General features: G+C 46.2%; 1 protein-coding gene and 1 pseudogene across 1 annotated transcript in view; one reads left to right on the forward strand and one right to left on the reverse strand.

Annotated features, from left to right (window-relative positions):
• The window catches only part of MRPS5 (mitochondrial ribosomal protein S5), a 46651-nt gene that overhangs the window by 7986 nt on the left and 19665 nt on the right, over positions 1-19000 (reverse strand). Inside the window, exons 6-9 of the mRNA XM_035111084.3 lie at positions 6697-6787; positions 5516-5562; positions 4749-4806; positions 3597-3659 (exon numbers count right to left, since the gene is read on the reverse strand). Of these exons, the coding sequence (XP_034966975.3) occupies positions 3597-3659; positions 4749-4806; positions 5516-5562; positions 6697-6787 (259 nt within the window). The remainder of the gene's footprint in view (positions 1-3596; positions 3660-4748; positions 4807-5515; positions 5563-6696; positions 6788-19000) is intronic.
• LOC148686392 (ATP synthase F(0) complex subunit g, mitochondrial pseudogene) lies at positions 14204-14515 on the forward strand (annotated as a pseudogene).

Genomic DNA, 19000 nt, shown 5'->3' on the forward strand with positions numbered 1-19000 from the left:
TGCTTGTATTTTCTTTGGGAACCTATTTAGAATATGATTTGTGTTATACTATGATTGTGTTACATTATGTAATAGATTGAACAGGAAAAGGGAATGGACGGATGGATGTAAATTTAATTTGAGTATGTTTGAATATGAAGTGGGTGCTTATGCTTACGTTTATGTCCATATTTATATCTATATTTATGTTTGCAATTCTTTTTTGCGATTCCCCCCCCCCTGGTTTATTTCATTTTTTCTTTTGTATTTTGTAATGTTATTTTATGTATTGTTTTAAAATTTGAAAATAAAGATCTTTTTAAACTTAAAAAAAGAAGAAGAAACTCCTGCTGAAAGGGTCTCAGGGAGCAGAAAAACCTTGGCTGGAGACTCTTGAGAGCTGCTGCCAGTCAGGGTGGACAATACTGGGGAAGTGGACCAAGCAGCCTGGACTGGCATAAGAACCTATCTATTCTTCCTTAAGGATCGTAATTCTTCTTCAATTCTTCTTAGGATCCGAACTCATTTCAAAAGTAACTCCTTGCCAGGCTGTGAAAACAGTCCGGTCCTTTAAACGACACCTGAAGGTCTCATTAAAACGATGCATCCTGGGCACAAATCTCTGCTAGGCTCTCTGCTGTGCACAACTGATCCCTACACAAGTGAAGGCTGCACTGCTCTCTTCATTTGAAGAATGTTCTGAATGGAAAATAGGAAATCCCTACTGGCACACACAGAGCGTGCTCAATATAAATGGGACACAGAAGCCCCATTCCAAAGGGGGGGGGAATCTGTGGCCTTGCAGATGTTCTTGAACTCTGCCACCTCCTGCCAATTGACCATACTGGTTGGGGCTAGGAATGTGAGAACATCTGGAGGGCTACCCCCCATTCCTGCCACATCTGTACAAAGCGGCAAATGAACAAATTTGGGTGTGTGTCTCCAGTGCTGAGGGAAAAAAAAGAATTTTCCGTAACCTCTAGCTCCACCTCTGCCTCCGGTCAGGTGCAAAGATTTAGCTCCTATCGCAAAGTGACCTGGGGAAGCAGCTGATTTGCCACGCAAGCTGGCCAATTCGCACCCGCTAAGAAATAACCCGCAGAAATGCCGTTTTTGAGTCCAAAGATGGAAAACGCGGAGCTTCCGAAATGGCAAATGTGGGACCGCTACCAAATGGAACTCTTGATAAATGGCCTTTCAGATATCGCTCAGACGTAATTATGTCGAAAACCTGATTCCATCTCCAAGCATGAAATTGATACTTTCTCAAAACAGCAGAGCAAATGGCTTTAGATGGCTATCGCTTGTTTTTCAATTATAGGGGTGGGGTGGGGGGTGTGGAAAGGAGGAAAAAAAGAGGGAAATATTAGAACAGCAAAGCCTGTGGCCTGCTAATAGACTTCCTTTCCTCCATTTACTGAGCACCGAGCTTGCCCTGCAGACTGGAATAATCTCGAAGAGCTGTCTTAATGGCTTTTTAATAAAATGCATTAGATCACACTTGGGTTTTTAAAAGATTTATTGGCCTGAGAGTCACATGAACTAGCACAAGTTAAAGAGGACTGGGTCATTCTAAGCAAAACCCCCAGCACAGAACCATGGAACTGTTGAGTCGGAAGGGACTCGAGCGATCATCTAGTCCAGCCCCCCCCGAATTCTCATTTAAAATGGTAACAGATTGTAAATCTGCAGGAACAATCAATGTAATGTTCCAGAAAGGAAGGGGACTTGAGGTTCCCTCTTGCATCCAAACCCATCTAAATACACTGATAAAAGAAAGAACTTCTTCACGCAGCGAACAGCTGAACTACGGAACTCGCCCCTGCAAGAGGGAGTGACAGCCACCCACCTGTATGGCTTTTAAGAGAGGATTAGACACATTCATGCTATCAATGGCTTCTAGTCATGGTGGGTGTGTTGCAATAGTTCTACTGTTAGAGGTCATATGCCTCTGAAAACCAGGTGCTGATAAACACGAGCGAGCAGAGTGCTGTTATGCTCAGGTCCTGCTTGCAAAAAGGGTCCTGTGCGAAAAAGGGGCTGGACCAGATGGGCCATTGGCCTGATCCAGCAGGCTCGCCTTGTGTTCTTTTTGTTGGAGATTCATTCCCCGTGTCTGCTGCCATGGGATTGTTGTCTGTCACATGATGGTATATGTTTTCATTCCACAGTGGGAAGTGACGAAGACAGGATGTTTGTGTTACTGTGTTTCCTGAAATGGGACTATTGTACTTTGTTCATTCTCTTTGCTGTCTGATGCTAGAGAGAGAGGGAGCCATGTTGCAGTGCTCCGTGTGTAAATAAAAGTAGATTAGCCAAATGCTGCGCTACTGAGTTCTGTTACGCAATTGCGCAAACTTTGCGGATCCCTAAGTGTGCTGATGTCTCCAAGGCATCAGTCGCTGTAATGTTCGGGCTGGAGAAAGCTTGTGAAGCTCCCGAACGATCTACTAGGAGGGAGAGAACATGCCAGCCAGGCATATGTCCCTACCAGGGTCCTACTCGAGAGTAGGAGATCCTGACACTTATGAAGTGCAAATTTCTTACCCTGGCAATCCAACACCTGTGCCATGAAAACCTGAATTCTGCAACTGGTGGCAATGACACAAACTGAACGTTTTACGCAATTAGTTCTTTCGCTAGTCTTGGGGGAGGCCGTGAGAACTGCCCCTCCACCCATGGCCAACTACTAGAAATCTTACTTAGCAACCTCTCTTGTATCCGAGGTTTCAGCAGGCAGTGCTCACATGCTTACAAGTCTGTTTTTGCAATCGTAAGGATTAGAATTTTGCTTTTTACTCCCCTGCAAAAAACCAAGGAGGGACAGAGATTCTCGGGAAGTTGAATCCCACACCCAATGCCACATGCCGTATTTTCCTGTACAAAAATTACAACAGACACACAACCCTGAAAAGGAAAAAGGGCTGTGTTTTGCTCTGGAATATTTTTTCGTGAGGTTAAGAGGAGTGGGGGCACTCGCTTTACAATCAGAGCTACACTGGTGTGGTTTGTGTGACTTTCCATTGGTATGACCCTTCGCATTTTGGGAAGGCATGAGATATATTTTTCGGTCCTTTCTGAAATACTTAAATCAGTTGCGCCAGAAGAAAGACCCCAAAAGGTGAAAAACTCATCGGATCAATAAACCCTGCTGTACTGGTTTGTTCTCCATATTCTTGCATTCGCCGCCTTCCCCTCTTCCCTTCCAGGAGATGCTCCAGCAGAATTAACGTTCAAGAGACAGCAAGAGAAAACGCGTTTCATTGCACAGGTGAAGGAGTTCACAGTCAACAGAATGATACCCGAGGCATCAGCAAGGATGAGCAATAGAACTTCCACTGCCACCCCGACCTTCCACATATGGGAATTCTTAATGCTTCCATTTGCCAGCTTGCGACAGCACTCCGGACCTAAGCTCTGCGCATTCAGCATTGCCGCCTGCCCACTGAACTTACGGGGGAATTAGAAATGCTGAAAAACTGAGAGTGCTGGGCTTCAATCCGGACAGAGCGACTGTTTCACGGTACAGGAAAGGTTATGTTAAGAAAAGAACACTGACCGCACCGATTTGGACAAGAGCGCTTCTAAATTCCGCATCCGTTGCAGCTTTCACTTACCCTTGTTCTGCTTCTTCATCCGGATGGTTGTTTTCTTAACAGTGCTTGCGATATCGTGATAAACTAGAAGAAAAAGTAAATGTTACAGTAAGAAGAGTGCTGCTGGGTTGGACCAAAGGCTCATCTAGCTCAGCATGAACAGAGGATCGAAGTGCAACAGCCCACTCCCCAGCAACTGTCATTCAGAGGCAAACTACCTCTGATACTGGAAGTAGTACTGCAATTCACTTTCAAGTGCCAAATGTTCAGAGTATGGTACATGAGACCTCCCTTGGGGTCCCTCTTCCAACTCTACGCTTCTGTGATTCGCATGGTCATTCCAACTTTTGGACGAGCTTTTGAGACAAGCAGACTAAAGCAGGCATCCCCAAACTGCGGCCCTCCAGATGTTTTGGCCTACAACTCCCATGATCCCTAATTAACAGGACCAGTGGTCGGGGAAGATGCGAATTGTAGTCCAAAACATCTGGGGGGCCGAAGTTTGGGGATGCCTGGACTAAAGGAATGGCAAGCTACGTCAACAGAAGTCTAGTGTCCAGATCAAGGGAAGTCATAGTCCCAACTCTATTCTGCCTTGGTCAGACCACACCTGGAATACTGTGTCCAGTCTGGGCACCACAATTTAATAAGGGGGATATTGACAAACTGGAACAAGAGCAGAGGAGGGCAATCAAGATGGTCAAGGGTCTGGAGACCAAGCCTTATGAGGAATGGTTGAGGGAAGTGGGTATGTTTAACTGGGAAAAGAGGAGATATGATAGCCATCTTCAAATATCAAAAGGGATATTTGGAAGATGGACCAAGCTGGTTTTCTCCTGCTCTGGAGGGTAGGACATGAGCCAATGGATTCAAGTTACAAGAAAGGAGATTCCAACCAAACATGGGGGGGGGGACTTTCTGGCGGCAAGAGCTTTTTGACAGTGGAACGGACTCCCTTGGAGGGCGCTGGACTCTTTTTCATTGGAGTTTTTTAATCAGAGCTTTGATGGCTGCCTGTTAGGGATGCTTTAGCTGCAATTCCTGCATTGCAGGGGGTTGGTCTAGATGACCCCTGGGGTCCCTTTGAACTCTACAATTCTATAAGAAGAAGTAATGCAACTAGATGGCTTTTAAAACCTTAGGTACTGTACAGTCTAAAACCTTGCAACTTACTTGTGTGATCTTCGTATCTTTCGATATAGTGCAAATAGTGGATAGCTCTGTTCTTCGCCTGGGGGGGGGGGAGAAATCCAAGAGGACACTTTTCATTAAGAAATGATTATGTCAGATGACTGTTTCCATTTTATGGCGAGATCAAATTTAAGATAAAAAGGAAGCGGCTCAAAAATAGAGCTATTTCTGCCAATTACGTACTGACCTGAAATGTAATTAGCTGGATAAATTAAAAGGGATCAAAATGCTATTATAAAGTACCACAGACTATGCCCAACCAAACTTGCCAGCCTACCTGCCCACACTGGAAATGTCAGCTATTTGGGGGGTCTAAAGGAACAAGGGAGGACAGGAACTGGAGGGGGAGGCAATCTACAACACAGCTATGCCCTCCTTTGGCAAAAGAGAGCAACAGATCCCCAACCGATTTGAGGCTGGCCTAGGTTTCCAGTGTCCTTCACATGGAACATAGGAATCTGCCTTCTACTGATCAGACCATGAGTCTATCTAGCTACAGCACCATCTACGCTGACTGGCAGTGGGCCTCCGGCAGGGAACCTTTCCCAGTCCTACCTAAAGATGATAGGGATTGAAAGTTGCAAGCGTTGCAGGTGCTCCCATCACTGAGCTACATCCCACCCACCCCGTCCCCCCAGTATGTTCTCATGCCGGGACAGAACCACGGCACTGTGTGCATTTTATGCAGAAATGCCAAGCGAAGGAAGACCAGATTTGAAGATTTGATGTTTACTTTTCAAAGGACATACTTTCCTCAATGCAATCATCCTGTCCGTTGCTTTTCCCAGTGCAAAACCTGAGGGATGCAAACAGATTGGTTAGTAGACAAATGCCACACGTGGAAATCTGCAAAGCACTTGCAAACAAGGAGGCCTCCTCATATCTCCGCACTTCACCCCACCGATGCAAGTGGTGAAGTGCTTTTGCATTTTCAGCTTTGCTCCCCCCCCCCCCGGCAAGGATGCTAAAACTGTCCAGAAATGTGCTCAAGGAATCAGGTGGCAGTTGCGAAATTCTTCACCTCTCCCTTCCGTCTGTGGAACGGCTTGCCAGCTTTCACAAAAGGGAGAAAAAACCTTACTAAATGTGCCCTTGGCACTTGATCAATCTACTTTCCATGCAATTAAACGGCACAAGTCTTGGCTTTCATGAAACAGTGTGCCACCGGGAACCACAGAGCGTAATTATAGAATTGTGGTGTTGGAAGGGACCCCCTGCAACGCAGGAATCCCAACTAAAGCATCCATGACACATGGCCACCCAACCTCTGCAAATTAAAAGCAAAGGACCCTGTATTAATCTACACCCCGAGAACACAGCCAATGAGGGTGGCTTTGCTGCTGGGCTGTAATCTTGGCAACAGCATTAGATTCTTACTCTCCGAGGAAAAATAAACTGGTGTCTGGTGGTGTATTTTAGAAGCTGCTGCAAGAGAAGTGTTATTTCCTTGCTAAGTTCGTATTTAACAATGTTCCAAAGAAAATTGCTGACAGTCAAGAAAAAGCCCGCTTATCAGCAGTCTTTTTAAACAGGGGCAGCCAAACTTTGTGCGCTGCAAAGGCCGAACTGTCCTTTCGAGTCAGAGGACAGGAAACAGCCTTCCACTCTGGGGCAAAACACTCCTCTCCTGACCAGTTCCTTGGCCTTTCCACGCTTCAGGCAACACTCTGTTCTATCTCCTTGTAGAAAGTCTCCCCCTTCCACCCCTTGGGTGATGAAGATCGAAAATAACTTGGGCATGAAACACGGAAGATGATAGACAAAAGCGCACATTCAAGGGCTGCGGCCAACACAGAGCACAAACACTGGATGGAGACGCGCACACAAAAGAAACAGAGACGCAACTGAAAAGAAGTTATAGAAAAATAGTGGGTAGTTACGGTTATGAAACGAACAAAAGCTGCCCCCTGAGAATGAAGTGCTCACTTACCAGCAATTCCATTTCCATTTCCAACCGCCACCAGGGCACTGATAGATCTTTTCCTTCCTTCCTTGGCTGTCATATTAAATACGCTTTTCAACTGAAAGAGAGAGGGAGGGAGGGAGAGAAAAATGCAGGCAAGGTTTAAGATTGTTTATAAGTTAAAATAAAAAGGATGTTTGTGGTAAGGTAAGACTGTTCTGATGGATGCTGCCTCTTTGCAAATCAGCATTCATCATTTTGACAGTTCTCTTGACACGAGTGGGTTCTTGGGAGCACTGTCATTTTCTGAGTGTGTGTGTGGAGGAGGAGGACAGGCAGATGGGAGACTCCTATGCTGCCTTCCTAAAATGGTATGGAGATCTATTTGGCCTTGTGCGCATTGCATTTTATTTCCGTGTTAGGCCTTGTTTCTCTCTCCTTATTGGTGTTAAATGATTAGGTTAGTTTAAACCAGGGGTGCAGGGATCTGGGGCCCTCCAGTCCCCATCAGCCCCAGGCAAGGGATGATGGGGCTTGAAGTCCAACGACACCAGGAAGGACACAAGTTCCCCATTCCAGGTTTAAAACTCTTATTTGCACAGGGCTACCTGTTTATAGTGCTACCTGGGAACGGTTGTCCATTTGATGCTGTAAACCCCTTCGAATACCATCTTGTGGAATGGAGGCATAAGAATAAATTATATGAACCGACATGTCTGGATCTTTTTTACCATCCATGGAGAATTTCTGTGCACATCCGCGCACCCCCCTTTAACGTATCTCTGCATCAACACACCTCTTTTCATGGTCGCCAACGTATCAGTTCAGAATGAAGCTGTAAGGATCGTGGGGTGGTTGCTCACGAGTAACCACACAGGACTCCAACCTGGTTATTTACAGGTTTATTGTGCATACTATATACAGTGAAGAGCAATGAGTTTCATGGCTGCCCTAGTCACTAGCAGAATCCGGGAGTGCCCCCTTCCGGTTTTCTACCCCAGCATAAGAACTTGGGCACCCCTAGCCTCCGCCTCCCCTCCTTGCGTTTCAGTCCCCTGCGCAATTGGGGCAACAGAAGCAGCGTCTCCCTCTCTGAGCCCTCTTGGCTAAGGTGGTGCAAGGGCTCAGTCAGAGGCAACATCCTGGAGCCCTCTCTCCATGGTGCTGAACGCCTCCTTCTCCTCCCTGCTGGAGGTTTGACTGCTCTCCTGGGGGATCCCTGTAACCCAATCTCCTGCTTCCCTCCTCCCGTGGACCCTGTGGATGCCCCCAGCAGAAACAAAGCAAGGGAAAACAATCAGATCTGTTCAGATGCACTACTTATAAGGGCTGCAGGATTCCACTTGCAGAACCGAGACTAAATGCAACACAGAATTCTTCTTATTCTTTTAAAAAGTCACCCAGGACCCTGCATGGATGTACGGGCAGGAGAGCAGGCTGGTGGATGCCTTTCGTTTGATTTCTGTGAGGCCGGTTCAGTGGTTAGCCATAACCTCTCTTTGCTAAGGCGTCTGCTTGGTTAAGAAACCAGACGCGAGACATTTGAAGTTTCCTTCCCTGCAATACTTCACTCAAGCTTCACACTTCATTTCTAACCAGTGTGCTAAAGAAATATCACTGCGCAGGATAAAAAACAATAATGCGGTGAGACATCAAACCCTGCTCTATTTTGCTTTCTAAGTTGACATGTTCCTAGAGTGCTCTCCCAGCGACAGGTTAATGTGCTGTGTCATTTGAGGGAGGAGATCTCAATTTATTTATTTTTCAGTTGGCAGAACAGATTCTGCTTGAATCAGCAGCGGCAAAGACTTGTGTGCTAAAATGCAACTGATGGGAGCTAGAGAACTGCCACCAGATTTCCAGAACACAGAAGACAATGTATTTATTTAGATTTTATATGCCAGCCTTCATGACTGATCCCAGAGTGCATCTCTGTCTGTCTGTTGTTTTGCTTAGCTCCAAGCTTTTCTGATCAATGTTGGCTTGTTCTGAGGCCTTTTTGCTAGATGAAAGGACGTCTTACTTTGAACCAGTCCCTTCACGTTCTGAAGGTGTTTGTAGCCATTCTCCTACAAACCAGTCCTTTGGGGCTTTGGCCTGTAAACAACTTGGAACAGATTTTGGCTTCTAGCTTTTGCTTGTTCCCAGGTGAGCTTTACACTCACAATTGTCTTACTCAGAGTAGATCCACTGAAATTAATGGACCTGTTAATAAACAGCTTAATAAACATTAATAAACATTAATGTCAATGGGCCAACCTTTGTCGAGCCTAGTTGAATACCACCCACTTATTTTTCCCCTTCCCCAAGATTCATTCATGTATGAGCATAAAAATAACGAAGAGAAATCGGAAGCACAGCACAGCAAATCTGCTGTACAGACGTACCTTGGTTCTCGAATGTAATCTATTCCAGAAGTCCGTTCGACTTCCAAAACGTTCGAAAACCAAGGCGTGGCTTCCAATTAGCTGCTGGAGCTTCCTGCACTCACTCGGAAGCTGCGGAAGCAGCGTCGGACATTCGGGTTCCAAAGAACGTTCACAATCTGGAATACTCACTTCCGGGTTTGCGGCATTCGGGAGCCAAAACGTTCGAGTCACAAGGCGTTCAAGAACCAAGGTACGACTGTATATTTTGGAAAGTTGGTTGCTTGTTGGCTAAGTATTTGGACACCTCTTAAGAATTTTGGTTCCTGAGATAAAGCAGCCGGTTTCCCCTCTATATTTAGACACAAATGGGCCCCGTTGTAAACCAAGACAGCAGGCTGATCCTTTCAAAACTGCACCAATTTTTGTGTTTCTTTGAATTCCCAAACAATGGTAGATATGAGGCTGCTAGTCTCTTTCATAAACCAAAATGGTCACTACCCCCTCTGAAGGAAATGAAGAACCTCATTGTTGCTACCCATTTATTTTCAAGTGTAAGACATGCTCTGCTTCCTGCAGATCTGGATGCTAGGATCTTCTCTGCTTCAGAAATGAGTATTCACCAGCAATGCACAATTTCCGATACCAGCCTTTGTGCAATGGAACTGGAAGGAGCATTTGCTGAATCATTCAGATTAAATAGACACATTTCCTAGCTGAATTAAACTAACCACCCCCCCCCCCCAGCTTCATCCAGCACCCAGCAACCGTATCCATAAAGTTAACACCTCCCCCTCAAAACACGGCACATCGGAAGCGTTCTTGATGATTTGTTTCTAGGATTCTGCACTGCTTAGAGATGCCGTAACAGGGCACCACGCCTAAATGTACGCAATGATATGAAGCAGGCTGCACGTGCATTCTTTGTAGCTGCAGGAGGGAGGAAAAAGTAAAGGAAAAGATCAACCCGAGGGAGGATTTCAGCAGATATTATCTGCTGACCTTTGCCAATGAGATCCATGCATCACCGGTGCTGTTTCAACAGGAGCACAGCTGAATCAACAAGTACTCTGCTACTGGAGAGTCTGCATTTGGCTCTCCCGATAAGCTATCTGGACAACCCAGATCCATGGGAAGTCTGGGTTTTATTACTACGAAAGCTTTTCTCCTTTATTTTTTAAGCGTTTACTGGTAGATATCTGACGTTCATAGGCTGATTTATGGGAGGAAGACAACCCTCAAGGCAAGAAAAAGGAGCTTTTTGAAAATCCCCTCTCTGCACACTTGGGTCACTGCGGAAGAGTACTGCTCTCGATTTCCGAACTGGGCTAAGAGATTGGGAGCAGCATAAGGAGACACAGGATCACATGCTCTCCAGCATGACCCGCCCCCCCAACTCAAGGCACAGTCAAGGGTTACATCAATAACTCCACAATAGCAACTGCAACAAGATAAAAACTACCTAGTTTCTACAATAACACAAGCAGCCTGGTTTCTCTTTACTCCTCTTCTCCACCTACCAAAAAACCTATGTGTACGACCTAAGGATGGAAGCAGACCCAGCCAACAGCTAGATTATTTTCAAATACAGCGGTGGGGGAAATCAACATTTGACTGATACTTGGAAACAACAGCTGTTTTCTCCTTCTTCTCAGCATCTGCAGATCCAACCAGAAGCCTGCATAGCACCTAATAGAACCTCATGCAAACACCGGCGATCTCTTTCCGACATTGCATTTAGTCACTCACAGCCCTTGGGATGCAAACTCCACAATTTCAACACCAGCCACTACCCCTTGCTTTGCTTAAAGGTAAAGGTAAAGGGACCCCTGACCATTAGGTCCAGTCGTGACCGACTCTGGGGTTGTGCGCTCATCTCGCATTATTGGCTGAGGGAGCCGGCGTATAGCTTCCAGGTCATGTGGCCACCATGACAAAGCCGCTTCTGGCAAACCAGAGCAGCACATGGAAACGCCGTTTACCTTCCCGCTGTAGCGGTTCCTATTTATCTACTTGCATTTTTGACGTGCTTTCGAACTGCTAGGTTGGCAGGAGCTGGGACCGAGCAACGGGAGCTCACCCCGTCTCAGGGATTCGAACCGCCGACCTTCTGATCAGCAAGCCCTAGGCTCAGTGGTTTAACCAAAAGAAGAACTCTGGAGAACTCAAAGCCTTGCACGTTATCCTGCAATGTTTTGGTTACGCTAATAAAAGGATTTGCCCTAACACAGATTTTGGAAGCGACAGTGTCAATCACGGTTAATGCTAAGCAAGTTTTTCATGTCAATCAGAGCTTGAAGGTTAGGAAACCCTAGTTAAGAGGTCCAGCTGCCTATTGTTAACCAGTTTTGGAAGATGAGGAAGAATTTATGCTAGCTGTCAGGATCAGATTCCAAGGTTTGCTCTTGAGCTCTTAACCACTGGCCAGGTTTCCTCTTAACTCGGGTTTCCTTACTTCCAAATCCAGGAAAACGAGGCTTCCTCCTTTTTTCCCCAGAAGGTGGCAACAGCAGCACATGGAAGCGAGTCAGGCTACTGGAGGGGAAAAACCACATACACACAAAATTACTCCTGTCAGCTGTTTCTGTGCAGCTCTGAAGGGAAATGTGCCCAGTCACCCATCACAATCAGACCCATCACATCTCTCTTAAAACTCTGTAAAGGCCTTTCAAGCTTGATAATGTGCACAGGCATCCATGGACTGTTACTTCATCAACTGTCTTGACATCAAACAATGCATTTTTTTTTTTAACCTACTGAGCTCTGGCAGAATTTCCTCTCTCTCTCTCTCATTCTGGAGTAGGCAAAAGCAGCTAAAATGCCCCACTGCAAAGCAATATCGATTTTGCAACTTGTACCGATATATATTCTCATTCACATATATTATATGAAGAATACAAAGTCGGTGTACAGTAAAATATCCGCTTTGGGAGTTGCTGGTTGTAAAAAGGAGGGAGTGTGCTCTCGCACTCGGGTCCTGCTTGTGAGCTTCCCATGGGCACTGTGAGAACAGGAAGCTGGATTCTTATGTTCTTATGACAGCTCCCTATGTAAGTATAAGCTATGGTTGTTGGTTTTTTTTAAAAAAAAGGGGGGGTGAGGATAAGATGTGCATTGCTACGGTCTGCTGAAGGAAAATCAAACTGTCTCCTTTCTATGTGGCTTTCATTTGGTACCTAGCTCAGCTGTTATCACGAGACTCTTGATCTCAGGGTTGTGGGTTCGAGACCCATGTTGGGCCACAGATTCCTGCATTGCAGGGGGTTGGACTAGAGGACCCTCGCGATCCCTTCCAACTCTACAATTCAATGAATTCTAAGTATGGTGCTATGTGGTGTAACCACCTTAGTCGAGCTATGAAAAGGGAGGTGGGTGAGGAGAAGACAGACAGACACACACATCAATGCAAACTTAATCATGCCACAACTGCTCAGCCTGCCAACCAAAAAAGGAAAGAAACAGTAATTATTTCATTTCTTCTTTGACAGGAGAGCCACACACCAGGAAGGCAATGCAGACCATATGCTATTTGGCACTGTGGTTCACAGATCCTGGACAGAATGACTCCTAGAGCCAACAGCAAATGGTGACTCTTTTCTTCTTCCTCTTAACAGGCACCATGGTTTAAACTCAGCAAATACAGCCTGAGGGTTCTTTAACGTCTCACGGTGTCTAGATCAGAGGCAGAAGGACGGATAGCTCAGTCAGTAAAGCATGAGACTCTTGACCCCAGGGTCGTGGGTCCGAGCCCCATGTTGGGTGAAAGATTCCTGCATTGCAGGGGGGTTGGACTAAATGACCCTCGTGACCCCTTCCAACTCTACGATTCTATGATATGGGCTCCAGCATGGCTGTCCTGCTTTGGACAAAAACAGCTGGAGATCCAAGTTGAGAAACACTGGCGAAAGGTTTAATTTACCAGCACTGCAGAAATATGAAGGGAGAAACAAGGTTTGTAAAAGGACAGCAAAAGGTTACTTTAAGGTTACTGCTTAAACTATTTTATTCCATCTTCTGGAGAACATGGGGAGAAATCTATATTTAATTAGGGGAAGCAGGCAGGCATGATTATGAAAATGCAGGTTACAGCTTTCGTTGACACTAATAAGCAGGTTAAGTGCTGCTTCGTGTTATTGCCATCAATAAACTTTGGCATGTTCAGTCTCCCATTTCAAACAATGGAAAAGAGAAATGTAGGGATCTGAATATAAGGTTCTATTATCAACTAATCAGAGTCTCTGGAGTTTCAACCAGCAATGTTTAGGTCTTTTAGGAGCCAGAGGAACCAACAGGGTTGCAACATCAGCACCTGTGATTGGTCGGCAGAATGCTTTCTTTGGATTGGGCATGCCTGGTACAACTACTGAGCATTCAGCCGACAAATCAGCACCTTCTGCACTTCAGGCTCAGCCCAAATTCTTGATTTAGCTGTGGCTCATGTAAAAAACACTAGACCACTCTCCTCTCTTCTCTCTTCTCTTTTCTCTCTCTCAGCTGTTTGGAGCCGACAGTGCACCCCTTTGAAGTTGTCCATCTGCAGGCACAGTTTGGCATCAAAGCATACCCCAAAATTGATTCCCACCTCCCACCCCCATGCAGACAGCCTGCAGAGGAAAAAATCTCCATTTGGAGGTTCAGCTTGAATTCATTTTTAGCATTATTCCCATTTCTCCCGTAACATGCTCTTCAGATGTTCCCACCAGCAGTAAGCCTTCAAGATTTGGCAAAAATCAAAGAAAACACACCCAACATACCAGACCCTCTGCACAAATGGAAGTTTCATTAGAGAGAAGACCCAAAATCTCAAAACATGGCCAAGGGAGTGAACGCTTAGCTCCTCAGATAGGGGTTTTCAGGACCCATCCTATTACCATGACTATAATTCGTTTGAAGTGTTGTGGCCTGCCCTGGGACCTGGAGGCGAAAGTGGGCAACTACAGCATACGGATATAAAAAGAGCCCTGCTGGATTAGGCCAAAGGCCCATCTAGTCCAGCATCCTGTTCTCACAGTGACCTTTGCAGAGCCCCAAAACGGGACCCGAGTGTAACAGCATCCTCTCCATTTAGGATTCCCAGCAAGTGGCATTCAGGGACATACAGGCATCCACCCAATTACACGTGTTCAACTCACACGCAACTGCACACGTGCGCAGGGCTTGCTCTTGGGATGGCGCAGGCAGCGCGGGAGCTGGCGATGGCCATCATCACCCGAGGGCCCAAGCTTGTCTCTGCTGCTATCACTTTTTCAAAGCCTCACCTGGCCACTTTTTGGTACTGGCTCCCTCAACTCCTGCTGAAATTCCTAAGGCTACTGATGGCATGAAACGATTGTTGAAGAGCACACAGTCCGACCGCATCAAACAGCTCGCTGTCAAGGAAGCTCTAAGGAATGGCTTGGTGGCTGCTGAAGTGCTGGTGTGGCGAAATCATAGGCAAATGTGGCCTGGTTGGCTATGATGTTTGGAAGTTTTTTGTTTAGTCCTAACCCAGGTGGCGCTGTGATTAAACCACTGAGCCTAGGGCTTGCTGATCAGAAGGTCGGCGGTTCGAATCCCTGTGACGGGGTGAGCTCCCGTTGCTTGGTCCCAGCTCCTGCCAACCTAGCAGTTCGAAAGCACCCAAAAAAGTGCAAGTAGATAAATAGGAACCGCTCCAGCGGGAAGGTAAACGGCGTTTCCATGTGCTGCTCTGGTTTGCCAGAAGCGGCTTTGTCATGCTGGCCACATGACCTGGAAGCTATACGCCGGCTCCCTCGGCCAATAATGCGAGATGAGCGCGCAACCCCAGAATCGGTCACGACTGGACCTAATGGTCAGGGTCCCTTTATCTTTACCTACAAATACCATTCAGATTGGGGCAGAATCAGATGATGGCGACGTGAATGCTGACAAGGATCCCTAAAATACTCCTTCTCTTCCTCCTCCTGTGGGGGTGGGGGTGGTAGGGTGGGCACCAGAGGTAAAACATAACCATTGTGGCTAGCGGTCACCAAATGCTTTTGTAGAACAGCAGATAAGCCCAGCTACCAAGGAAATGCCAGCTTCAAAATTTGCCATTGCTAAGAGGACAGTTGCTTAACTGCTCAACACACCACCGGGTCCTTAGGATACTCTCCTTTCATTTGCCTTTGAGCAAAATCCCAAGGGACTTCTTTGTGCTTTAATTCCACACACTGGCTCACTTACTATTCATTAAGGTTTGCTTGTCTTGCTCAGCTGCTGTTTAAATTGCTAGCTCCGCAATTTCGCAAGCCACTATCAAGCGCTACTTTTATGTCACGGGCACAAGGGTGGGCAAGGACGTTTCTGGCCGAATTGTATTTTAGGGGCTCGAGGGCGAAGCCACACGCACTGGGCCGCAAATGAGAAAAGTCTGACGGTACAAATTAAGAGATGAGTTCGTGCCGCTGTTTAAAACGGAACAAGATGCCAGCAATGGCAAGCAACCCTGAATGCAAATATTAATATCTTCTTGCACGAGCTAGACGTGCTAATCAGTGTTTACAGAAGGATAGCATTAGGATTCATTGTTCATAAAGCACTAGTAATGCTGCTTTGGCATCTTTGTTCACAAAGGGGCTTCTTCTACGGTATAATTAATTTTCAGGGAAACACTGATTAGCGTAGGCCAAAATTCAAGCACTCTGGTGTGCTCCCCTTCCCTTGCTAACAGAAAGGGAAGCAAGCAAGTTGAGAGGGGAGCCTCCTCCCCAACCCAGATAATTGTGTACAAACTCCTACCACCTTATCATATGCATTATCCAAGACCTAGAGCACAGAGCACACATTTACTGCAGAAGTTTGGGTTACTGTGAAGGATTCTTAATTACCTGCTGCAGCCTATGGCGAATGTCTCGCTCCCAAGGCACTTGAAACATAATGCTTTGCCTGCCAATAGCGTAGGAACCCAAGGACAATCACATGCCCCCTGCCATTCTTAAAAGCCCTGCTGCACCGATTTAATTCTAACAAAATTGCCATTGGGGCAGCTCTCTTTATTACTTAATATAAACTAGCAGTCGCCTGCTTGGTGTGAAATTTTAAACTTAAATCTTGAAGCCGAGCTGCCCGTGAGGGTGGAGGAAGGAGCCTCATAGGTGCACTGGAACTGCCACTTTGCAACTGGGAAGGAGTCTAAACAGAACAAGAGGCTTGCATAATTTGCCACAAGGTTTCCTGATCAGATCCATCCTCCGTGGACAGGATGCTTGCTAGAAAGGAATGTGTGCGTGTTGCTCCATACAAGCTTCTGCTTAGAACATGCCTACATGTGTCATTTAGCTACCAAGCTAGGCTAATGGTGCTGCTACAGCTCGGGACCAAAATACTTAAAAACCTGCCTCACTTATTATATTCCCATCCAACAGCTGTGCTCTGCAGGAGAGGACCTCCTGGAGATACTACCACATCATTCCTTTATGATGTAGGAATTGGGTCTTTAGTGTGACAGCACCGATTCTTAAGTCCTCCTTCCCGTTTACACATCAGAGAGGCCTCCTGAAGTCCTTCCTTTTCCAACAAGCCTCTTAAGTGGATATTTTTTTTAAAAAAAATCTCATTCTCTGCCTGCATTGAATTTGAAACTGCTTTCATATATGCAATGGCTTTAACTGGTTGTTGTTTTTTTACACAGGCAACAGGTTTTTTTAATGTAAGAAGTGGCTTTCTTTAGGATTTTATTGCACCGTGAAATCGCTTCGAAGTACTTCACAGGAAGCAATTCATAAACGAAATAAACAACCACGACAAATATAATATATGCACAGACTAGTTTCAGAGCTGCTTAACTGCCATGGCTCCCCACCAATGTGCCCTGGGGAATGTAGCTCCACGAAGGGGCCATGCATCTCCAACACAAAGTCCTCCTTCTCCTCACTCTACGATTCACAGGGAACTGCCTTATACAGAGTCAGACAGTGGTCAACCTAGGTCAGGACTGTCTAAGCTTACTGGCAGCAACTCTGCAGAATTTCAGATCAGGGTCTCTCCTAGCTCTGCTGTCAGGGACTGGCTGGACGCTGAGGAATGATACCTGGAAAGGAGTGGGCACTGGGAGAAGCAGGGTTGGAGACCGACATGGGAGAAGGGATCTGTAATCTGGGGGAGCCTGTAACAGCCAGGAGACGAGAGTCAGAGGCAGGAGAAACTGCAGAACTGGAGAGCAAGTGCAGGAGGAGGGAGAGGTTAGGCTGGTGTGAAATGAAGGGCTTCCACACCTCCTCCTGCTGCCACCACCCCTCCTGTTACACTGCCTCCCAGGCCCTCCTTCTTCTTCACCTTTGGCGATCACTCCTAGCCGAGTAAGATTGTCTTTCATAAACACGGTTGTAAGCGACTCTGGAGGCCAATTCTGGATCTACACCGTCCTTCCACAGTGGAGACATAGATTTTCCGGCAGAAGTAGATCACGGTGAGCGTTTGCCAAATGTGTCTTCCTCTTAGCTCATTTCTCCTTTTCGCCCCAAGTCCCTGCCTCTTCGAAGTCCATGGCACCTTTGGTAAAGGCTGTTCTCCAACTGGAACGCTCACAGGCCAGTGTTTCCCAGTTGTCGGGGTTGACCACCAGTATTTCGCTTTCCATTTTAAAGTTCGGAATAGAGCAGTTGCTTTGGAAGACGATAATCAGGCATCTGCACAACATGACCAGTCCAACGAAGCTGATGTCGAAGAATAATTGCTTTGACACTGCTGAACTTTGCTTTGACACTCAGCGACCGGGCCTCTCTGTTGCGGCAACTGCCTCATCAGATGCACACCTAGGAGTAGCTGAGAGACGTCGTAGGACTGATGGACATGCTTTTTCCTAACTTGTAAGTGTACTTTTGACAATAGAGTTAATTCCTCACCCTGGACATTCCTGGGATCTTCTGCATGCAAAGCAGATGCTCTATCCCTGCCAGGCAGTATAGACAATACTGACTTAGACGGACCAATTGCCTAAACTCACTACAAACCTCCTGTGTTGCTCCTCTCTAATCAGAAAAGGATGCTCAGATACTTATTTATTGTATGCTGGCAGCAATGGATCTGACGCCACTCTAGATATAGGACTGGATTTCTTTCTGCGATTAAAACATAAAAAGAATGGCACATACAGTTGACTAGATCCCTGTATTACTGTACGCCTGCTGTTTTGTACTTGGGAACCTGTCACTTTCCATTACTCACCCTCCTTTATTACTTGGAGAGAAGCACGCAGTAATCTTAAAAACCGAAGCATCTCAACCCGTGATGTCTTGTATTTATTTTTTTAAAGGATGGGGGAAAAAACCCAGCTTTACAGTTGCAATAAAAATATGATTCTCTACAGGTATATAAAACAAAAAAAGGGAGGTTTCACTGCCCATCAGAGTCAATTAGGTCTCAAAGTACTTCATAACGACTAAGTCAGCGCAGATCCGCAATAAAAGATCTGTGGCCCTGAGCAGCTTGCACAACCCAGCCCTTCTCTTTTGGAAGCGTCTTGCTATTCTAAAACCTATGGGGAGGAAAATGTAGCAGCTTGCTCAGTTGCCTGAGGGATTAAGGACTGAACATAACCCCCCCCCCCGGGCCGGCTTCCTCTCATCTTTCTGCTGAAGCTCCCTCCACGTCAAAAGCAGCTTCTTTGTAAGCTGCTCCCACTCTTAGGCTGAAGGAGGCATGCCAATTTCAGCGGTTTCATAGAATCGCAGAGTTGGAAGGGACCCCCCAAGGTCATCTAGCTCAACCCCCTGCAATGCAGGAATCTCAGCTAAACATCCATGAGAGATGCCCATCCAACCACTGCTTAAAAAACCTCTGAGGAAGGGGAGTCCACAACTTCCAGTCTGTTTCACCTATTTGCCTGGTCAGGAAGGGATAAATAGGCAGATAAATGAATTCAGATTTCACCAGAAATTAATAACAGGATTAATTTTTGTGAACGGATTTGTTCTTCTGCGATACACCCTCAACCAACCCCCAAAAGATGGGAATTTAATTAT

The sequence above is a fragment of the Zootoca vivipara genome, chromosome 3 (assembly GCF_965207765.1).
Source record: "Zootoca vivipara chromosome 3, rZooViv2.hap1.1, whole genome shotgun sequence".
NCBI lineage: Eukaryota > Metazoa > Chordata > Lepidosauria > Squamata > Lacertidae > Zootoca > Zootoca vivipara.